The following is a 24,660-nucleotide window of genomic DNA, read 5'->3' on the forward strand; positions in this document are numbered from 1 at the left end:
TATCTATATGCAAAAGGATTTGTTATCCAACATTAATAAATTACATATAAAGTGGGATTATTAAAATAAAAGTTTTTCTTCTGGGAGGCTGGAGAGATGGCTTAGCAGTTAAGGCACCTGCCTGCAAAGCCAAAGGACCTCAGTTTGATTACCCTGGACCCACCACATAAGCAAGATGCGCAATGTGGTGCCAGCGCCTGATGTTCATTTTCAGTGGCTGGAGGCCCTGGCATGCCCATTCTCTGTCTCTCTCTCTCTCTTTCCCTCTCTCAAATAAACAAATAAAAATAAAATACTTTTTAAAAAGTTTTCTTCTGTGTAGTATTTTGTTACTTTTTATAACAAATTGCCACATATACACTTATAGTCAGTTAAGCTTGGCAACAGAAGTTATATTTCTTTAATCCTGTTTATATAATCATAACATCTCAAACATATATTCAGAGCATAACATAATCCTTTCTATAATCATATCAAGTAATATTATCTTGACCAAAACAGTGAGATGAGAAAAATAGCTAAAACTGAGCTGAGTGTGGGAGTGCACGCCACTAACACCAGCCTCAGGTGGGCAAAGCAGGACAACAAGGTTAAGACCCTCCCTTCCGGGTTACTCAGTGTGATCATATTTCAAAATTTTGCTAAAATCCCTGAGACTAAATTGAAATAGTTTTAAAAGAACATACTTTGCTAGGCATGGTGGCGCATCCCTTTAATCCCAGCACTCGGGAGGCAGAGGTAGGAGGATCACTGAGAGTTTGAGGCCACCCTGAGCTAGAGTGAGACCCTACCTTGGAAAACCAGAAAAAAGAAAAGAAAAAAAAGAACATACTTTTCACACACACACAAAAAACTTTACTCATGTTTTTAGAAAGAAATAAGTGAAATAGTAACAAATCTGTTACAAATATAACCTTGAGTACTTTAGGACTGCAAACACTAACTTGGAAAAATCAAACACTTTCTCTGGACCCAGTAAAAAGGGAAAGGGGAAAGCTATGGAATGTTGGCATATCCCAGGTGTCTGTTTTACGTTATGAACTGTACACTCCAGCTCCTCTATCCTTTGTTCCAAGTGAGCCTTCTCATTAAACGCTGTTTCCTGAGCAATCTGTTCAAAAACAAAACACAACAGTGCTTCAGTGCCAGTGCCTCTGTGCCTTGCACATGCTCAGAGGAAGAAAATTCTTTCTTTCACACCTTTAGCCTTTCCCTCAGACTATCTCGCTCTGTAGTCATTCTTCGTAAGTCAGTGAAGGCCACATCTCTTTCAGTCTCTACTCGACGAAGAATAGCATGTGCTGTCGTTGATTTAGGAGACTTACAGCTTTTCATCATTTCTCGCCGAAGTCGAGCAATTTCTTCCTGTGCCTATTATTTAAACACAGATGCTTTTAAAACAAGCTTTAAAGTAGACACACAGTATCTTACATCTAATCAGTTAAAAGCCAAACCTGAAATAATATACATACAGCAAAGAAACAGCAAAATTTATTTTACTGTTTTATTTTCAAATTAGTTTATATATATATATCAATGCAAATAAAAATGTTTGGGGGGGGGGGTAGAATCTTGCTGTGTATATGTAGCCCATGAACTTTAGAACTTTGATCTTTCTATCTCAGCCTCAGCCTCCTGAGTTCTGTGATTACAACCACACACCACCACACATGGTTAAATGAATATATTTAAGTAGAAGTCTGTTTTCAGTATCTCAGACAAAACTTAAAAATACCTTGGCAGAAGTCACTGTTACAATGTAACTGGTATATTCCAATTATCTCTACATAAATTTGAATTCAGGCAGAACAGTGGTTTAACAAACTCATAGTGTTCATCTTTCTCTATGTAAGTGTTTATGCATGGCATAAACCTGACAGAAAGGCCCACTAGTCATCTCTGATAACCCATTATAGTCTCTGACTTATTCAACAATCTCCTAACCCCAAATCTGTTGCATAACTATAATGATTTCATATACCGTATATGTATTTGAATACATATATATATATATATATATATATATATATATATATATATATGGTATATTTTATATACAATATAAGCCTCATCTTCTCTCCTCTCAATTTTGATCACTATCTGTTCAACCAGTCTCCATATTTCAGAGGAGGGTATATATTATTTCCCAGTACTCAGAGCTAAGCCTTCACTACAACCTGATGTGTGAAAAAAAAATTATATATATATATATATATAATTATAAATATAAATATATATATAATTTTTTTTTTTGGTAGGGTCTCACTCTAGCCCAGACTGACCTAGAATTCACTATGTAGTCTCAGGGTGGCCTCGAACTCACGGTAATCCTCCTACCTCTGCCTCCTGAGTGCTGGGATTAAAGGCATGTGCCACAACACCCACTGAGCCATATTTCTTAAAGTGTCTTCTTAAAAATCTTCCCCAATTCTTTGACAGTTATTTACCCTTACCTTAAGAGGTACTCTTTCCACTGGCTTTACCCCAACCTCCTGCCCACTGGTTTCAGTCAGTTACAACAATCCCTTATCTTGAAAACATATCACCTAAACCAGCTGCCCTGGCTGCTATGCTTTCTCTCTCCTTCCTGTGATGCAATTTTCTGTAAAAGCCAATTTCTTTCATCCACACTCTTTTTTTTCTTTCAATTTTACTTATGAGAGACAGAAAGGCAGAGAGAGAGAGAGATGAGCCCAGGCTCTCTAGATGCATGTACCACCTTATTTATCTGGCTTGTTACCCATACTCTTAAACCAGGATAACCTGCCTGGCAAAGATAAAGTGTTGTTATGTAATATAGAAAGAGCATGTGAGATAATATATTTGCCACCAGATGAAAATGGTAAAAAGGCTACTTTGGTCATGTTTCTCTTGCCTTCAATAGATAATAAACTGTCCACTGCTTAAAACACAAACATCTAAATCCCTAATGAGGTCCATTAACCCAACAAAGTTCAAAAGTTGGCTGACTGTACAGAATTCATAGCCCAAACTCGCCTGCCTCTTTGCTTTGTAGATATACTAGCTAAGAACAGGTTTTGTTTTGTTTTTTCAATTTTAAATGACTAGAAAGAAATTAAAGGGAGAATTTTTCATAACAGTTAAATTATAAAATTACAATTTTAGTTTTTATACAGTTTATTGTGATACAGTCAAATTTATTCTATTATATATTGCTTATGGCTATTTTCATCTTTCTTTTCTTAAAGATTTATTTTTACATATTTATTAGAGACAGAGAGAGGGATAGGAAGGACAGAGTGTGAGAATGGTCATGCCAGGGCCTCTAGTCACTGCAAACAAACTCCAGATGCATGCACCATCATATATTCATCTGGCTTACGTGGAACCTTAAAGAATCAAATTTGGGTCCTTAGGCTTCGCAGGCAAGTGCCTTAACTGCTAGGCCATTTCTCCATCCCTTGTTTTCATACTGCAACAGGGCTAAATAGTTGCAACATATACCATATGGCTTGTAAAACTTACTGCAGCACCTTATATGGGTTGGGGAGATGGCTCAGCAGTGAAAGGTGCATACTTCCTTGAAAAATGGTGTGGACTCCTACTCCAGTCCAACCTACCTTTAAAGCCTTCACGGCTGCTTGCTCCACTGGTACGTATATCTAACCTAATATATAGCTGACCTATCTATCTCTGTTGATTTCCCTGCCTTCATCCTTTGCCTCAAAATACTCCTGTAGTCTGGAATGTTTTTTCTTACCACTTCCAGGATAACAGAAGCCCATTCACCACTCAGGGCTCAAACCATTCAGGGTCCAAATGCTACATCTTCTAACAAAACTTCCTTGATAACCCTAACTAAAGATGCCCATTTATTTTTATTCCTTACACTATCTCCTAGCACACATATCCCATAGTAATAAAAGACTATCTTTATCTCCCCAGATATACTACATAATTAGAGAAAATGCCCTAAGTTTGCTTCTAATTTTTTCTAGCTTTTAAACTAAGGCTGCAATTTTTATAGTAGGTATATAAAATAGGTATATTAATTAAATATTTACTAAAATGAAATCATAAAGAAATTATGAAACAATTATTTAGTATATTTAGCATAATTTTACCATTTATTAAAGATAAAACCAAATTTGCATACTAAAGCAATGATATGCAGTGAGTTGCACAGTGGCAAGTGCTGCCAGAAAGTATTTCATATGATGCATTTGATTTTAAGTTTAACTGTTTCACTGTGTGTTCAGAAACTTTTTACTGTTGCTACATTTTTCACAATCCCCACATTCAGTTATGTGACACTATAATTAAACAAATTTTTTTTCAATGAAATTATATAGTGATTTATGAGATTACTAAGTAAAGAAACTATTTGATTGATAAAAGCTATACAGTTTTAAGCTAGAAAAACTAAACAGCAATTGCTTTGTGTATATGGTGCATACACATGTCCATATGTGTATTGGGACATGTGTGCAGGTACACATGTATGTGCATGTGTGTGGAGGTCTCTCATTGAACCTACAATTCACTGGTTTGGTCACATTAGCTAGTAGGTGAGCCTCAGAAATTCCCTATCTCCACCTTTCCAGTGCCAGGATTACAGGCATGTGCCACCAAGCCCAGCACTTTACAAAGGCACTGGGGATCTAAACTTAGGTCATGATTTGGTCAAGTGCCAAAATTCATCATGACTGTGCAGCTCTTTACCCACTTACCACTTACCCAGCCCCTTACAAAGTGATTTTAATCTCTAACATTAAGCAAATTTTATGATAGTTTCCAAATGATGTCATAGCATTTAACCTCCAAATCCAAATTATATCTTGATCTTACTATGCCCTATTATTTAACACTCTCTTCATTTCTTTTTTTGTTGTTATTTTATTTTTGCTTTTTGAAATGCTATGCATCAAAACCTAGGGCCTTGTGCATGCTAGGCAAGTGCTCTGTTACTGAGCTACAACCTAGGCCAAAACCTCATTTCTTATCCCAAAAATCAAACTATTTTTATGCCTGTGTATGATCTTTTATGAGACCAAAATATCATATATGTGCACTCATGTGTTTATTATGTTGTAAATATATTACTTTTTGATAAGAATTTTTTTTTTTTTTCCCTGAGGTAGGGTCTCACTCTGGCTCAGGCTGACCTGGAATTCACTATGTAGTCTCAGGGTGGCCTCGAACTCACGGTGATCCTCCTACCTCTGCCTCCCGAGTGCTGGGATTAAAGGCATGTGCCACCATGCCCGGCTTCCGATAAGAATATATTTGAATGCATACATAGCTATGGATGTAGCTCAGTGGTAGTACTAGCCTAGTATGCACAAGGCCCTGGCTCAGTTCCTAACACAATGAAAGAAAAGGAAGAAGAATATTTTTACAAACAAATGTAATTCCCAAGTGTTAAGATTCTTTTGATTGACAGGTTTAAGCATGCTCATAAAGGTTAAAGAAGAATTACATCTATTAAGAAGCTAATGTTGGGGGCTGGAGGGATGGCTTAGCAGTTAAGGCGCTAGTTTGCAAAGCCAAAGAACCCAGGTTTGATTCCCCAGGACCCACGTAAGCCAGATGCACAAGGTGGCATGTCTGGAGTTTGTTTGCAGTGGCTAGAGGCCCTGGCATACCCATTCTCTCACTCTTATCTACCTCTTTCTCTCTCTCTCTAATAAATAAATAAACTTTTTTTTAAAGAAGCTAATGTTGGACTGAGTGTGGTGCCACATGCCTTAGATCCCAGCACTCAGGAAGCAGAGAGGTAGGAGGACTGCCATGTCTTAAATTTTGTATTTCTAAGTAAGTTTACCTGTTCATAAAGAAGGAAGGTCTTATCTCTCTCAGATGTAAGAACCTTGACATTACCCTGGATTTCTGCTAAATGACGTTCGTATTTCTCCAGCATGCATTTGAGTTCTTCACGGTCTCTTGCTGTTGTCTTCAAAAGCTCGATATCACAGTTTGCACCCTGCAATAATTATTTAAGATATCTGAAGCTCTTTGTTTTAGCTGGTCTTGAACTCATTATCTAGCTAAGACTGGCCTTGCACTCCTGATGCACTCCTCTCAAGTTTACCACCATGCCCAGCTTAAAATTCTTCTTTGACCTCTGGTACTAATAAAAAGTTGCTACTAATGGTGGTGCAAAATCTCTACTTAAGCAAACATGACTGACTATATAATGAAAGGAAATAATAGAAAATAAACATCAAAATCACCACTCTTTTATAATTACTTCATCCCAAACTGCTCCAGATTTGTCTAATTACCTCCCAACCATGACTTATAGTGGATAAAGAACCAGTATTGCTGTCTCCTATGCCATCTGAGATCTCTGCCTCCCAATCTCTTTGATGCAGCAATTCATACCAAGTCAAAATGAATTATTTCCAAATTACATGAAGCAAAGAATGAAAGTCAATACTTAAGAGCAGGGCATGGTGGTGCATGCCTTTAATCCCAGAACTTGGGAGGCAGAGGTAGGAGGATCACTGAGAGTTCGAGGTCACCCTGAGACTACAGAGTGAATTTCAGATCAGCCTAGGCTAGAGCAAGACCCTAACTCAAAAAAATAAAAATAAAAATAAAAAAATAAAGTCAGTATTTGAACAACAATCTCTATGTTGCCAAACCTACCCTGGATGATGGGGATGGGCGCCTTGGACTTTTAGATCCACTTCTGATCATTTTTTTCAAATTTTGAGCTTCAGTCTTGTAGTAATCTCTGTCTGCTTCTAAAGTCTTGACAAAGGAATCAAGTCTAGAAGGAGATTTATTTTGTGCTTTTTCAGTCTCTAAAATTATCTTGCCAAGGAGGAAAAAATTAGGCAATTATTTTAAGTTAAATTATAGCATCCCTTGATAAATTACAATAACTAGGATTCTTAAAAACATTTAATTTAATCTGTGAGATGGATCCACATACAAGGTGGGACATGCAGGTGGAGTTTGTTTTCAGTGGCTAGGGGTCCTGCTGTGCCCATTCTCTCCCTCCCTCCCTCTCTCTCTCCCTCTCTCTCTCTCTCTCTCTAAATGAATTTTTTATGAGTAATAAGAGATTGCATATTTTATTTCCTCCCTACTTTGCTGCTTAGCTGCTGCTTCACTGTATAAAATAGCAGCAAATAATGCAGGATATTGTAAAATTTTAAGTAGCACTGTCTTTCATCTGACATTGTAAAGCAGACACTTCCCTTCACTCCCCATCACTTCAGTGGGAAGGCCATTATGCCTTTTGCCTGAACTTGGCTGGACACAAGCATGTTACAATATTATGTAAGGCAGTTGCACATGGTGGTACATGTGTCTGGAGTTTGCTTACAGTGGCTAGAGGAATGCCCATTCTCTCTATCTGACTCTCTCTCAAATAAATAAATAAAAATAAATATATTTTAAAAAATTAAAAATAAAAATAAAAAAAACAGGTATGGTGGTACATACCTTTAATCCCAGCACTTGGGAGGCAGAGGTAGGAGGATCACCATAAGTTTGAGACCACCCTGATATTACTTAGTGAATTCTATGTCATCTTTGACTAGAGTGAGACCCTACCTTTAAAAAAAAAAAGGAATTTAATATTTTTTGTCATTTCTGATGTGCCAAAGTTTTATTTGAATAAAATACTATATTTACACAATCGTTATGGACAATTTTTTTTGTTTTTTTGCAGCACCTAGGATTGAACCCAGGGCCTCATGCATGCCACATAAGCACTCTACCAACTGAGTTTCACCCCTAGCCCATAATTCAATAATTTTGAAAATAAAATAGCAAAAATAGATTCTAGCAATATCCAGATCTAAAATAAGTCTTCAAAATAGAATTGGCTTTGGAAACACATGCTACTATTAAAGCATCTGTTGGTGTCTCATTTTTTTCAATAATTGTTTAATGGATAGATATATTATGTCGAGGGCTAGGGATATAGTACAGTGGTAAAGCACTCACCTACCAAGCCCAACACCATAGGTTCAATCCCCAGTACTGGCAGGGGGAAAGAGTCTGTGCCTAGATAGTTTAAATGGATACTGGATATTCCATATTTTCAAGTACACTCCTACTTACTTTAATATATTTAGAAACATTTCTTTTTTTAACTTCATCCTCTTTTATTCTATTTATTTGTGTATATGGACACCTGTGCTATGGAATGCATGCCATGGTGCATATGTGGAATTCAGAGAATCACTTCAAGGTGTCTGTGCTCCACCTTCTCTGAGACATGTCCTTTTGCCAGGCAAGCTTCAGATTCTCATGGCTCTGTCTTCCATCACTGTAGACATGCTGGAATGTATGTACCACTTTGTATCTGGTTTCATTTGAGTTCTGGGGAACTGAACTCTCTGGTCTGGCAGATTTTGCAAGCAAGCATTCTTAACTGTTGAGCCATCTCCTAGACTCATAAAAACATTTCTTTTAAAATGTTTTTATATTTGTTTTACAAATACTGGGAGAAAAATATATGCTTTCAATCTTTTAAATGTTTAAAGATTAAAGTGTTTAAATAGAAGCGATTTTACTTCACACTGTTAGATAAATAAACCATATCAGTTGAAATTAAGTAAAAAAAATTATAGCTTAAAATATTAAGGGCAAAAAGTTTAATATGTAAAAAATTCTCCTTATATAAAAAGCATTAAAATTTTTAGTCATCACTTTCAATCGAGTTACAGCTTAAAGACATTAAAAGCAACCAAAAGTTACTGTTAACGTTTTGAAGAAAAGTAGCGATGAACTGGAGGCAAGAAAGCACCCTCTTTTGATGATTACTTTCAATGGATGCTCATATAGGAAACAATTGTTTAATAGGTCAGAAAGGTCCAAGAAACAAAATGTATAAATAATTGTTGCTATAGCTTACTTACTGAATGAATGCTTAACATATATTTACTAAAAGTTTAAAAACATGTACTTACAGATCTAAGCCTTTTTACTGTATCTTCCAATACTGATATATTATTTTGCTGGCAAATGAGTTCAATCTGAAAAATAGTAATTTATTTTATTTAAAGATGCACAAACCAATTTAATTAAAAAGAGCATCACAAAAAAAATGCATACCTATGCCAGGCGTGGTGGCGCACACCTTTGATCCCCAGCACTCAGGAAGCAGAGGTAGGAGGATCACCATGAGTTCGAGGCCACCCTGAGACTCCACAGTGAATTCCAGGTCAGCCTGGGCTAGAGAGAGACTCAACCTTAAAAAAAAAACAAACAAACAAAAAAAAAAAAAACCTGAAAAAAATGCATACCTACCTTTGACAGTAAAAGAATCTGGAATGAAATTTGTTTATATTCTCCAATATTTCCCCCCCAAAACTAAATGATTATCTCTCACTAAATTGTTCCCTATGAACTGGACCAAAATGTTAATTAAATTCTGATGAAGGCTAAAGAGATGGCTTAGTGGTAAAGGCACTTTCCTTCAAAGCCAAAGGACCCAGGTTTAATTCCCCAGGACCCACGTAAGCCAGATGCACAAGATGATGCATGCATCTGGAGTTCATTTGCAGTGGCTGGAGGCCCTGATGTGCCCATACTCACTCACTCACTCTCTCTCTATAGCTCAAATAAATAAATAAAAATTAAAAAATATTTAAAAAATAAAAAATAAGTAAATTCTGATGATGGTAATAAGCTATAAAAGAATGACTGAATTTTTCCCAAACTGCCTCATTTAGAAGAGACTACTCTCTGCTGAAATATTTTCATGGTTTAGCTCAATCCAGTCTACAAAAATCAATTTCACTGAACATATACATGTACTCAGTCTTGTAATAAAGCTATCTGTAGTCATATTTAACATCTATATCATATGTTTCAAAACAGTGATTATTTTTATATAAGACAATAACTCTTTGCTTCCAGCTGGTATTTAAGTTCAATGAATATATTATTAATTTAGTAACTTTTTCTTCATTATCCTAAGTGAAATGTATCCTGCTCCTGTCTACTATAGTTTATATTTAAATTTTCTGGAATTGTCATTATGTCTTTATAGTGCTAGACACCAAACACCAGGCTTCACACATGCTATGCAATTAATTAGTGAAATACAGGCATTATATAATGTTTTCTATATAGTAGACACTATTTTTTGGTTCAATGAATCAAAAAGGTAGCAATGACACAGGTATCAAAGATCCAGTTCAAAATTGGCCCCTATGTCAATTAAAAACAAAAATTAGGGGCTAAAGAGATTGCTCACTGGTTAAAGGCACTTGCTTGCAAAGCCTAATGGCCTGGGTTTGATTTCCAAATATCCATAGAAAACCAGATGCACAAAGTTGTACATGTACCTGGAGTTTGACTGTAGCAGCCACAGGCCCTAGTATGCCTATTTTCATTTTCTCTCTCTCTCGTCCTTTCTCTCTCAATAAAAAAGTCAAAACATAAACTAAAAATATATTAGCTATATGAAGTAAATTTGTAATTTGGCTTTGTATATAACAAAAAATCATGTTCATTTACCCAGGAAACACTAATATTATGCTAACTCAAAATATTAAAATAAGTCAGGTGGTGCATGCCTTTAATTCCAGCACAGCACTCTGGAGGCAGAGGTAGTAGGATTGCTGTGAGTTCAAGGTCAGCTTGGGACTACAGAGTGAGTTCCATGTCAACCTAGCTTGAGTGAAACCCTATCTTGAAAAATAAAAAATAAAATAAATACAGTTACACCTTTAATATGTGTATATAAGTGAAACCCTATCTTGAAAAATAAAAAATAAAGTTACAGCTTTAATATGTGTATATAAGTTCCAATACTGGGTCCTTCAAAAGGTTGAGCTAGAAGCTGGGCGTGGTGGCACACGCCTTTAATCCCAGCACTCGGAGGCAGAGGTAGGAGGATCAACAAGAGTTCGAGGCTATCCTGAGACTACATAGTGAATTCCAGGTCAGCCTGAGCTACAGTGAGACCCTACCTAAAAAAAAAAAAACAAAAAAAAAAACCTATAGGGAAAAAAAAGATTCTTTCTCCACAATCAAATTGGAAATTCTTTGTGTGGGGGCTAGAGAGACGGTCAGCACTTAAGGTGCTTGCTTACAAAGGCTGACAGCCTGTGTTTGATTCTCCAGTATCCCCAAAAAGCTAGATGCACAATGTCATGCAAAAAAAGTGTAAATAAATAAAAATATTTTTTTAAATATTTTTTTTTATTTCTTTGAGAGAGACAGACACAGACAGAAAGACAGATAGAGGGAGAGAGAGAGAATGGGCGCGCCAGGGCTTCCAGCCTCTGCAAACGAACTCCAGACGCGTGCGCCCCCTTGTGCATCTGGCTAACGTGGGACCTGGGGAACCGAGCCTCGAACCAGGGTCCTTAGGCTTCACAGGCAAGCGCTTAACCGCTACGCCATCTCTCCAGCCCTAAATAAAAATATTTTTAAAAAAGAAATTCTCTATGTATGTGTGTGTATGTATGTTTATGTGTATGAGTACAGATTAGAGAATAAATTTTCCATCACTCTTCAGTTTGATCTCATTTGAAGCAGGGTCTCACAACACCACCCCACTGGCCAAGGCAGCTGGCATGTGAACTGCCAGGAAATTCTCTGTTCTCTGTGTCTCATCTCACAGTAGACATGTTGAGATAAAAGAAGCCTGTAAAAGCTTCTAGATTTTTATGTGGGTCTGAACTCAGGTATTTACACTTGCACTGAGCCATCTCCCTAACCTAAATTAAAAACCATTTCAAGCACTACCCCAAAACTTAGGCAAGGAACCTCTTTCCAGTAATGACAAACCTAAAATGCAAACCCAGTGATAGAGATGAGAACACACGTAACTGTTTATAACCCCACAAAGGTTATGTACCCTTCCAGACCCCATTTTGCACTGGATAAGCCACTAACTAAGGTTGGTGCTTTCTCCATTTCAGGGCATCAATCCAAAGCAAAATTTCCATTTTGTCCTTGCTTTATTAGGTTTCCCACATTTTCTCTACAACAGTGTTATCTCTAAGACTGCTGCCAACCTCTTCCTCAAAAGCTCACATAGTTTTCTAATTTCCTAATTCTCAAACACACGAGCATTCCACATTATTTATGAATATCTAATTCCAAGACATATCCTTTTCTGAGCCAGGCAAAACTATCATCTGTGAATTTAGTATTTTCAGCTTTAGGTAAAGTGTGGGTTTTATATGTTAGACATTTTCTAGTTCTGAAATTATCCTTTAAAAAATATTTTATTTTTATTTATTTATTTGAGGGAAAGGGAAAGAGGCAGAGAGAGAATGAGAATGCCAGGGCCTCCAGCCACTGCAAACCAACTCAAGGTACATGTGCCACTTTGTGCATTTCGCTAACGTGGGTCCTGGGGAATCGAACCTGGGTCATTTGGTTTTGCAGGCAAGCGCTTTAACCAGTAAGCCATCTCTCCATCCCTGAAATTCTCCTTTTTGATACAGAGAACTTACTGTGCCTTCCTTCTCCCCACCGCCATCCCCTTAAGTCTACAGAGTCTAAATAATCCCTTAAAATTGATGACTTCTACAAAGGGCATGTTCATGGTTAGATTTCAGCCAACCAGACTTCCCTCTCACTCTGGAAAGAATACAGTTTTCTTTTCCTTCCTTCCTTCCTTCTTTTTTTTTTTTTTTTTTTTGAGATAGGGTCTCACTCTAGACCAGGCTGACCTGGAATTCACTATGTAGTCTCAGTTTAGCCTTGAACTCATATCAATTCTACCTCTGCTTCCCATGTGCTGGGATGAAAGGTGTACACTACCACACTCTGCTTGATACAGTTAATTTCTGATTTGAAGAAAAAAAAAATTTTAAAAAAAAGACACTAGACAACTTCTGGGGTACTTGAAGAAAGTAACAAAAAGCAAATTGAAGACTTTTACTGAAAAATAGTTAAAATAGCCAAATTACTTCTAAAAGTCCTTCAAATACTTGAGTAACAACATTAGAAAACAAAACAGAATGTATAGTAACAACCTTTCTTAGCTGGGCAAGGTGGCACATGCCTTTAATACCAGCACTCAGAAGGTTGAAACAGAAGGCTTGAATTTGAGGCCAGCCTGGGACTACAGAGTGAATTCCAGGTCAGCCTGGCTAGAATGAGACCCTATTTTGAAAAAACAAAAAACGCTTCTTAAAGATTAAAGATAAGTGTCATGTGTAAAAACAGACACACATGGCCAGGCATGCTGTCTGCAACCCCTGTACTCTGGAGGTTGAAGCAGGATGATTGAAAATTCAAGTCAAGCCACATAGTGAGTCTTAAAAACATACAAATAGATCGAAATCAATATATCTGTTTACAGATATCCACTGAGAAGAAATGGGGAGAGAGCGCAACATTATACTTACAGAACACTTCTTGTTACATTTGACGGTTTTACATTATTTTTCTTTTATAACAAAACTTTGTCATATACAACAGGAATTTTTTTTTTGCAAAAAAGTTGCCATAGTTACAAATAAATGAATTATGAGAAACAATATACTTTTATATTTAGGACATACTTCAGATATGTCAAACCTAAAAAGATTCCAAATAATATGAAAATTTTACTTTTCCCAGTATATTTGATAACCACATTTAAAAGTAGAATTAGGGTTGGAGAGATTGCTTAGTGGTTAAGGCATTTGCCAGTGAAGCCAAAGGACCTAGGTTCAATTCCCCAGGAACCACATAAGCCACATGCACAAGGGGCACATGCATCTAGAATTTGTTTGCAGTGGCTTAGAGGCCCTGGTGTGCCCATTCTCTCTCTCTCTTCTATCTCTCTTTGCTTGCAAATAAATAAATAAAATTTAAAAAATAAAAGTAGAATTAAATTTCAATCAGAGGTAATTTTAATACCTTTGCTTCTTCAAGTTCCTTGTCAGCAGTATCCACCACAAAATTTTTCTCTTTTTCTAGTTGCTCTGCTAGTTGGTCAATTTTAATCAATTCTTTACAGAGATGCTCATTGTGGCTGGTTAAATCCTCTATTTGACTGCTTACCACCTCCTTACTATCCAAGAGTTTCCTAACATATTCTTCCAAGTCATGATTTGTCTGTTTGAGATCTTCAATCTGTTGTGATTAGAAAGAAAATAATCATATTAGAATATCTTAGGGGGCTGGAAAGATGGCTTAGTGGTGAAAGCGCTTGCCTGCAAAGCCAAAAGGACCCATGTTTGATTCTGCAGTACCCACATAAAGCCAGATACACAAGGCAGCACATGTGTCTGGAGTTCACTTGCAATGACATCAGGCCCTGGCCTGCCCATTCTCCCTTTGTTTTTACCTGCCTTTCTCTCTCTTTCATAAATAAGTAAATATTTTAAAATATCTTAGGGACCAGCCATAGTGGCTCACACCTTTAATCCTAGCACGTGGGAGGCAGAGTTAGTAGGATCATGGTGAGTTCGAAGTAAGCCTGGGACTACAGCATAAGTTCCAGATAAGCCTGGGCTAGAGTGAGACCCTACCTCAAAAAAATTCTTAGAGGGCTAAGGAGATGGCTAAGTGGTTAAAGACATTGGCTCATAAAACCTGCTGACCTGAGTTCAATACCCTAAGTACCCATGTAAAGTCAAATGCACAACTTGGTGGGAAAAAAACCCTGATGTACCCATTTTCTTCCTCCTTCCTTCCCTCCCTTCCTCTCTCTCTCTCTCTCAAATGAATGAATAAATAAAATATTCCCTCATTAGAAAACAACTAGTTATTGGAATCTGAAAGAAGATTTGCTTTCCTCATAAGGAGACCTAACTGTGTAACTTTCTGTGTCTTCTGAATTTTGTACAATATGAATGCATTTCCTATTTGAAAAATAACTGCTAAATAAAATTTTTAATTAATTATCATGGCACTGAGGAGCAAATCCAGGGACTCAGACATTCTAGGAAAGTATTTTACCATTAAGCCATACTTCCAGCTCCAAAATTAAAAACTCTTGCATCTATACCTTTCAAGAAAAATTCCACATTAAAAAAAAAAGTCTCTGGAGCCAGGCATGGTGGCACACACCTTTAATACCAGCACTTGGGAAGCAGAGGTAGCAGGATCACCATGAGTTCAAGGCCACCCTGAGACATAGTGAATTCCAGATAAGCTACAAAACAAATCAACAAAAGAGTCTATGTATTCTTGCATTTTTCATGAAACTATTTTTTTAAATGGTCCAATAGGGCTGGAGGGATGTCATAGCAGTTAAGGCATTTGCCTGCAAAGCCAAAGAACCCAGGTTCAATTCCCTAGGACCCATGTAAACCAGATGCACAAGATGGCGCATGCATCTGGAGTTCATTTGCAATGGCTGTAGACCCTGGCACACCCATTCTCTCCTTCCCTCCTTTCCTCCCTCCCTCCCCCTCTCTCTCTCTTTCTCTCCCTCTCTTTCCTTTTCTGGCACTTTCAAATAAATAAATAAACAAACAAATTTTAAAAAAAGGTCAAATAGCCAGGAGAGGTGGCTTTTAATCCCAGTATCAGGGAGGCAGAGATAGGAGGATCACCATGAGTTTGAAGCCACCTTGAGACTACATAGTGAATTTCAGGTCAGCCTAGGCTAGAGTGAGACCCTACTTCAAAGAAAAAAAGGGGAAGGGAAGGGATCGAAAGGGGAGGGGGGAGGCAAACGGGAAGACAAGGCAAGGCAAGGGAGGAAGGAAAATAGGTAGGTAGGTCAAACAACTCACAGTGGCACATGCTCATAAATCCTAGCATTTATAAGGTTGAGGCAGAAGGATCACAAATTTGACTACAACCTTGGCTAAATATAAAAATTATGTCTTAAACAGGCCAAATATTTGTATCAGTAGCAAAGAAACCTGTCTTGGAATTATTTAAATGGTTAATAACATTACGACTTCCTTAGAATTTTTTTCTCCTGTTTTAAAATATTTTAACTCTTTAGAGTTCTTTATTGAACACAGTAATTTATTTGACTAAATACTAAACCAATCAAGCTTCTGATGAGTAATGTGGAGAACAATAGCTTTTCTTCCTAACCCACTAATCAAACCATAAACGGAAGTAAAAGATCTGTATCTATACCTTTAAAAGGGAAACACACACAGACACACAGCCCACTGAACAACAATTATGTTAGGAATTGTATTAAATTCCAAAGATGATTCAAAGATAGGTTAGGTACCTGACCTCAGAGAATTTTTGCTCACTTGAGGAAACAATATATTAAGTACAAAGACAGCAATATCTATGAGTTAAATACAGTTAACAACTATTTATTTATATTAAGCACACTCTGCATTCAAGAGACTATGTTGTTATCTTTTACAAGACTAAATAAATTTAAATAAACCAGAAAAAAGTATGAGTATTCAAGAAGTTAAAACTGCTAAATACAGGCTGGAGAGATGGCTTAGTGGTTAAGGTGCTTGCCTACAAAGCCCAAGGGCCCAGGTTCAATTCCCCAGGACCCATGTAAGGCAGATGCACAAATTGGTACACACATCTGGAGTTTGTTGGCAGCAGCTATATACCCTGGTGTGCTCATTCTCTCTCTCAAATAAGTAAAAATAAAATTGTTAAATACCTCGTCTTTTTCTAACATTGGTCTTGCCCTGACCTTGACTGATTCAAATAAATAGAGATAACCTCTTTCAAAATATCAAAATTATCTGGGCATGGTAGTACATACCTTTAATCCCAGCACTTGGGAGGCAGAAGTAGGAGGATAGCTGTGAGTTTGAAGCCAGCCTGAGACTACAGAGTGAGTTCCAGGTCAGCCTGAGTTAGAGCAAGACCCTACCTTGAAAAAACAAAGAAAAAAAATTAAAATTGACAGTTTACTTATTTTCTTTTTGTGAGTGTGCACACGTGTTTGGGGGTATGCATGTGTATGATATATGTGCATATGGAGGACAAAGGACAACTTTCAGTGTCATTCCTCAAGAATGATACCCACCTTTTTTAAAATCTTTGTATTGAGAATTTTAACACATAAACATACCACAATTTGACTGTGTTACCACCTATTTATTCCCCTCTTCTGTCATCCCTCCATCATCCCTACTCTATTGACCACTCTCCTCTAAGTAGTCCTTTCTCTGTTTTAATGTCTCATTCATTTTGTTCTCTATGTCAAAATACTGATAGGCTCAGAACTGTGCTAGTCTTGTGGGGATAACAACCACTGTGAGGTTATGAATGCACCAGTAAGTTCATGCCTGGAGAATGGTGTCCCAAAATACTGCTTCCAACCCTGTGACTCTCACATTCTTTCCACCTCTCTTCTGCAATGTTCCCTTAGAGAGTGTGATAGAGATATCTCACTTAGTATTGAGCTCTCAACAGCCTCTTATTTTCAGCTTTGATGATTTTTTTTTCGAAGTAGGGTCTCACTCTAGCTCAGGCTGACTTGGAATTCACTGTGTATTCTTAGAGTGGCCTTGAACTCACAGCGATCCTCCCACCTCTACCTCCCGAGTGCTGGGATTAAAGGTGTGTGCCAGACGCCTGGCAGGTTTGATGATTTTTGAGTTTCCCCAGTGTTTGCCACCATCTCCATAGAGAAGCTTCTCTGACTAGCAGTGAGAGCTGCACTCTTGTCTCCTGTGCAATGTTCCCTCCAGGGCTAAACACTGAGCTTTCGCTTCTTCTCACCTTGATGAATCATGGGTCTCTCCATTATTCACCTCCATCTATGAAAAGAAGCCTCTCTAACCAAATGAGAATGGCATTAATCAATAGGTATAAATATACACGTTTAGAAGGCAATCTGATGGGGTCAACATATCCATTTAGCAAAATAACAGTGGTAGCATCCCTCTAGGGCCTATGTCCTTCCAGACATGAATGTGCTTCCACTGAGTGGGCCTTAAATACTATTAGAGAGCTGCAGTTGGTTATGCCTATAACTTATGTGCCACTACTGCACATGTGCCCACCACTTTTTGAGACATGTACTCTTGTTGGACTAGAGCTCACCAATTTAGTTAGACTGGTTGGATAGTGGGCCTCAGGGATTCACTTCAATTTTAGGAAATATATTCTCCCTTGGAAAGTTGGTTTGTTCTTACTCTACAGGGTGTGGGTTATTTAATATTGCCTTTGCCTCAGAACTTAAAATCCAAAGGTACAGCCTTTGATAACTTGTAAAGAAACCACATACTGTGGTCTGTTCATTATTCTCATCCCAGGCTTTCACAAAGTGCAATGGTTCCTTGTTACTGCTATAAGGTTATTACTATGTATTGCTGACAGAAGCAACTTAAGGGAGGCAATGTTATTTTAGGATCATGATTATTTGCAGTATGGCAGAGTTCCTTACATAAAGCAAACCAGGAAGCAGAACTCAGCTGTGAACTTTAATTATTTATTCTCCATCTTCTTGTTTCAAAATATGAACACATCCCAAATTATATATATAAATTAAAGGTAACCTGCAATTTCAGTGTAGAGATGAATCTATCTTGGTTTCTCACTTCTTGTTCTAGCTGGAAAGTATTCTGGTATTTTTCAACATCAGAAACTGGAGCCCCTAGGCCAAAATGATGTTCTCTGGTGGTAACCTAGAAAAAACACAAGAGAAGCATTCAGTTTAAAGTAGCTGTGATTTTTTTTCACATTGATAAATTACTAGACATATTTTCAATTGTTTCTAACTATTTTGCACCAGTCCAAAGGATTTTATCAAGCCATATTTTCTTAAATTTTTGTTATAATTTTTATGTGTTTTTCCAAATATGAAACTATGGTATTAAGTATGCTTTTCAAAGAATATATGCCCCAACTCATCACTGTTCTAAGTAAATAATGAGTTGGTAGCAATTAAGCAGCCTATCTCTAGGTCTGTTGTCAAATAGGGTAGCCATTAATTCTATGTTTGCTGTTTTTTATTTTTTTTTTTATTTTTTGAGGTAGGGTCTCACTCTGGTCCAGGCTGACCTGGAATTAACTATGTAGTCTCAGGGTGGCCTTGAACTCACAGCAATCCTCCTACATCTGCCTCCCGAGTGCTGGGATTAAAGACGTGTGCTACCACGCCTGGCTATGTTTGCTGTTTTTAATGCATTTAATGAAAAGTTTGCTATTGTAGTGGTTAATCTTGTCTGTCAACTACACAGGATTTAGAAGCATCATGGACACACATATCTGAACATATCTTTGAAAGATATTCCAGATTAGGCTAGATGAGGTGGGAAAATCAGCCCTAAAAAGTGGGCAGCCCCATTCCATGGACTGGGGTTTTCTGGATTGCATAAAAAAGAAAAGGCTAGCTAAGCACCACCACTCTGCTTCCTGAGTGCATTTGCAACATGACCTTCCCTGCCATGAGGGACTGTATCCCCTCAAACTGTAGGCTGAAATAAACCCTTCCTTAAATTGTTTTTGTTAGGGATTTATTATAAACAGTAGCAATTAGCCACAGCTTGCTGTTACTATAGCATGTTAACAAAATCTTTGTTACCCATAGCAAAGGGCTAATTTCCCTAAAATGTAAACACTTTCTATAACTAAAAAATTAAAAGGGGATATTCCAATAGAAATTAGTAAGAAGGCCAGGCATGGTGGCACATGGTTTTAATTCCAGCACTTGGTAAGCTGAGGTAGGAGGATTGCCATAAATTCAAGGTCATCCTGGGCTAGAGTAAGACTACCTTGAAAAACCAAGCAAAAAAAAAAGGTAAAGCATATGCTCATTTACAGAAATGTTCAATGTCACCCTTTAAAGTGATACAAATAAAAATAACACTGAAGACATCTTGACATGATCAATAAGTTGGAATATAACTTAATATCCTTATACATCACCAGTGGCAGTATAAATTGTTAATTTGTGGGGAAAACTGTGCAAAATCTATTAACATTAAATGCAAACATAATTTCTATACAAATGTGGGAGCTTGACTGTAATATGTCCCACATAGACTCATGCATTTGAATGCTTAATCCCTAGTTGGTGGCACTGTTTGGGAAGTCTTTAGGAGATGGAGCCTTGCTGAAGGAAATGGGTCACTAGAGACAGGCCTTGAGTTGTGATAGTCCAGCTCTGTTTGTCTAATTCCTCCCTGCTGATGGGAAAATGTGATGCTCACTGTCTACTCCTGATAGACTTTGCCTCAAAACTGTGAGCCAAAAGTAAATAAACCCTTTATTTCCTTACACTACTTCTGGTCATGTATTTTGTTCCAGCAATGAAAAAGTTACTGATAGACCAAATAATTTAGTATCTAGAAATTTAACATACAGATACATTTACACATCTACAAAATAACAAATGTTACAGGTTTTTCAGGTTAGCATACTATCCACACCACTCCATGGCTTTTCTTACATAACAATGTAACTAAGAAATTATATAATTTAGGAAAATAATTTCCTTTTTCTGAATTAAGACTACCATTGTGTCAAAAATGTGCTCTTCTGCTGCCACTTCAAATCCAGCTCCATACAGTGCTCTGCCACTGCCGGGACCCGGGCTGTGCAACAGCATCCCTCTGCCAACAGCTCCGCCGTCATGGAGGACATGAACACGTATAGCAACAGAGACAAATATGCAGAGGGATCCAAGATCAACACGAGCAAGAACCAACAGGATGACGGTACAATGTTTATTGGAGGCTTGAACTGGGATACACGCAAGAAAGATCTGATTGAGTATGTGATTTGGGGAAGTTGTAGACTGCACTATTAAGACAGATCCTGTCACTGGACAATCAAGTGGATTTGGGTTTGTGCTCTTCAAAGAAGCTGCTAGAGTTGATAAGGTTTTCAAACTCAAGAACACAAAATGGATGGCAAATTGACAGACCCGAAAAGGGCCAAATCCTTAAAAGGAAAAGAGCACCCTAAAAAGGTTTTTGTGTATGGATTGAGCCCAGATACTTCTGAAGAACAAATTAAAGAATATTTTGAAGCCTTTGGAAAGACTGAAAATATCGAACTTCCAATGGATAAAAAAACAAATGAGCTAGAGAAGCTTCTGGCTCAGAGCTGGCTGGTCTGCGCCACTAACTGGTGAGCATCTTCGTATTTGTGTGCAGACACCAGTGTCTCCCTGCAGCCCTTCATCTACCTGGTCTGTACTCCAGAAGGGGTTATCTTTGACTTGCTGAACATTGTTCCGTGGCTTAAGAGGGCAGTACCACTGTCCAGTGCTATTCTCTGTGTTCACTGACAACACCCACATCGTGGCCATCAGGACAACTGGCAATGTCTACACCTATGAGGCAGTGGAGCAGCTCAACATCAAGGCCAAGAACTTGTGGGACCTGCTGACCGATGAGCCCTTTTCTCAGCAAGACATCATCACCTTGCAGGACCCTACCCTTGGATAAATTCAATGTCTTCAACTTCTTTCATGTTAAGAATAACATGAAAATAATGGACCCAGATGAGAAAAAGGCCAAACAGGATCCATCTTATTATTTGAAAAACACAAATGCTGAGACCCGAGAGACACTACAGGAGCTCTACAAGGCATTCAGAGGGGATGAGATCCTACCTGCTACTATGAAGGCCCCTGAGAAGAAGGTGGACCAGCTGAATGCTGCACACTATTCCACAGGGAAGGTCAGCGCATCCTTCACCTGCACTGCCATAGTGCCTGAGACCACACATGAAGCAGCTGCCATCGATGAAGATGTGCTGTGCTACCAGTTTGTGAAAAAGAAGGCTGCACACCAGCAAGGGTGACCTCAACCTGGAGCTGCACTGTGACCTGACACCAAAAACCTGTGAAAATTTCATCAAGCTCTGCAAGAAGCATTATTATGACAACACCATTTTTCACAGGTCCATCAGGAACTTTGTGATCCAGGGGGGTGACCCCACAGGCACAGGCACAGGCAGTGAGTCATTCTGGGGCAACCCCTTCAAAGATGAGTTCCGACCCAACCTCTCACACACGGGCCGAGGTGTGCTCAGTATGGCCAACTCAGGGCCCAATACCAACAAGTCTCAGTTCTTTATCACATTCCGCTCCTGTGCTTACCTGGACAAGAAGCACACCACCTTTGGACGGGTTGTTGGCGGCTTTGATACACTGACAGCCATGGAGAACATAGAGAGTGATCCCAAAACTGACCGCCCTAAGGAGGAGATACGCATTTGTGCCACCACAGTGTTTGTAGACCCTTATGAGGAGGCTAATGCCCAGATTGCTGAGGAGCAGAAGAAAACACAGCTTCAAGTAGCCCCAGAGATGAAGGTCAAGACTAGCCAGCCCCAGCCTGGCAGCCAGGGTCCCCAGACATACTGCCAGGGAGTGGGAAAGTACATCAACCCAGCAGCCAGGAAACGATCAGCACAGGAAGAGCCGTCAACCAGCACAGCTTTCCCTGTGGCCAAGAAAAAGCTGAGCCAGGGTTTTGGAGACTTTAGCTCCTGGTAGCAGCAAACTGTCCTCCCTGGGTTCTGTGGGTGCTGCAGGAAACCAGGATCCATATCAAGGCTCCACCTCCTCGACAATGAATGATGCTTTGGTAAAGTCTGACATCAAGAAGCTTTATTTCTGCACCTCACAGAGACATGGGACCAAGCCTGGCATTGGGGACAGGGAGACTGAAGGTGGTCCATGCACTTGAGCTCGGCAGTCCTGCTTCTCACGGTGAATCTCCAGCTGCTTCCAGGCTACTGTCCATCTGTCAGCCTTTTCCAGCAGCCTACACCTGCCTCAAAGGGACAGCCATATCCCCATCCATACTTGCCCTCCACTGCAAAGGACAGGGACCACTGAGGCCTTTGACAAACGAGGGCTTACATTTCTGTAGGTTGTTTCAGAGTTTAAATTTGTAGCTTTCTAGAAATTAAAACCACTTGGATTTTATAATTGCCTGATGAAGTCATCAGAGAAAAATGACGTTCATGGGGAAATTTTTTCATTTCTGATCCCTTAAATTTTTGACAGATGCCATCAAGAATAAGCATTACGTATTAAAAATACTGATATATACAGTTTTATCAACAGCAACAAAACTAAGATACAGTCCTAAAGCAGAGTGCATACTACAAATGCATTTGTACATAGCATCAACCCCCATGGTGGTACTTCTCAAGGAAGAACTTTGAATAATTTATAAATTACAGGATAATCTTACTGTTTAGGAATTTAAGAGTGTGGAACATTCTAGCACTTTACCAGCACATCTGGTTGTAGTCTTGTATCATCACTTCCCCTGAAGCCAGCTCATGGTCAGTTCATTTGGTTTAAAAAGGAACTTGTATTTTACAGAAGACCAACAAAAACTTTCAGTTTTGTTGGCTGGGCTGGGGAGATGACTCAGTGGGTAAAGGTGCTTGCTTACAAAGCCTGCTGCCCCAAGTTCAATTCCCCAGCACCCACGTAAAGCCGGACACAAAGTGGTGCATATATCTAGTGTCTGTTTGCAGTGGCAAGAGACCCTGGCATGTAAGCACTGGTTCCTACACACACTTTGTGTGTGTGTGTGTGTGTGTGTGCAAATAAATTTTTAAAGTGTAAAAAAAAAAAATGAAAGGAGAGGATTCTGTTTTATCACATACACAGATGAAGAGCCAGTAAAGAAATTGTTAGAAAGCAGATACCACCAAATTGGTTCTGGGAGTGTGAAATTAAACTTGCACAACCCTAAGAGGTACATAGATAGCAACAGGATGGAGAAAGAGGTGCTGCCGCTGATGGACAAGGTGGTACTAGGGGTCGTGGACAAGATCACAGCCAAAACTGGAACCAAAGATTTAATAACTATTATGATAAAGGATACAGAAATTATAATAGTGCCAGTGGTGGTGATCAAAATGATAGTGATTATGGCAGATATGCTTATACTGGGTATAACTATGGGAACTATGGATATGGACAGGGATATGCAGACCACAGTGGTCAACAGAGCACTTATGGCAAAGCATCTTGAGGAGGTGGCAATCACCAAAATAATTACCAGCCATACTGAAGGAGGACAGTAAACAGATGTAAAGAAACCATCTTATAGGACAACATTGAAAATTGCTTGATCTCCTTGTTGATCTAAGATGATTATTTTGTAAATGACTTTCTAGTGTACAAAGACACAGATGTGTTCAACTGTATACAGCCACCAATTAGTTTCTTTGTTTTTACTTTGTCCTGTGCTATCTGTGTTATGACTCAATGTGGATTTGTTTTCATACAAATGTTATTTGTATGATTCCTTGTTAAACCTCAAATAAATGCTTCCTTAAGTGATTTTCTGTGTCAGGTTAAAAAAAAAAAAAAGTAAGAATGTGCTGGGTATGGTGGTGCACACCTTTAATCCCAGCACTCAGGAGGCAGAGATAGGAGGATCACTGTGAGTTCAAAGGCAGCTTGGTACTACAGAGTTTGTTCCAGGTAAGCCTGAGCTAGAGTGAGACCCTACCTCAAAACAAACAAAAAACCCAAAATCTGAGAATGTGCTATGAATATTCTAGAGATATTTCCTTCCAACATAGCTGTTGTTTTCCATAAACTTAGGTGTTCTGAATGCTAGGTTCCCAGCTGATAGAGACTTGGGAATTAATACCTCCTGGAGGGAGTGTATTGTTGGGGGTGTGTTTATGGGTGTTAAGGCCAGTTTCCTCAAGCCAATGTTTGGCACACTTTCTGTTGCTATGATCCACCTTATGTTGGCGAGGGGGTGATGTCCACCCTCTGCTCATGCCATTGTTTTCCTTTGTGAAGCTTCCCCTCTAGCCTGTAAGCTAATATAAACCTCTTTTTCTCACAAGCTGCTCTTGGTTAGGTGATTTCTACCAGCAATGTGAACCTGACTG

General features: G+C 38.6%; 1 protein-coding gene and 2 pseudogenes across 1 annotated transcript in view; 2 read left to right on the plus strand and 1 right to left on the minus strand.

Moving 5' to 3' along the window:
- The window catches only part of Tsga10 (testis specific 10), a 129,380-nt gene that overhangs the window by 96,467 nt on the left and 8,253 nt on the right, over positions 1 to 24,660 (minus strand). Inside the window, exons 2-8 of the mRNA XM_045148050.1 lie at positions 18,330 to 18,458; positions 13,795 to 14,010; positions 8,892 to 8,957; positions 6,613 to 6,780; positions 5,786 to 5,944; positions 1,201 to 1,371; positions 1,034 to 1,111 (exon numbers count right to left, since the gene is read on the minus strand). Of these exons, the coding sequence (XP_045003985.1) occupies positions 1,034 to 1,111; positions 1,201 to 1,371; positions 5,786 to 5,944; positions 6,613 to 6,780; positions 8,892 to 8,957; positions 13,795 to 14,010; positions 18,330 to 18,458 (987 nt within the window). The remainder of the gene's footprint in view (positions 1 to 1,033; positions 1,112 to 1,200; positions 1,372 to 5,785; positions 5,945 to 6,612; positions 6,781 to 8,891; positions 8,958 to 13,794; positions 14,011 to 18,329; positions 18,459 to 24,660) is intronic.
- LOC101614830 lies at positions 18,641 to 23,822 on the plus strand (annotated as a pseudogene).
- Positions 21,044 to 22,534, plus strand: LOC123453217 (annotated as a pseudogene).

This window comes from Jaculus jaculus, chromosome 4 (assembly GCF_020740685.1).
Source record: "Jaculus jaculus isolate mJacJac1 chromosome 4, mJacJac1.mat.Y.cur, whole genome shotgun sequence".
Taxonomy (NCBI): domain Eukaryota; kingdom Metazoa; phylum Chordata; class Mammalia; order Rodentia; family Dipodidae; genus Jaculus; species Jaculus jaculus.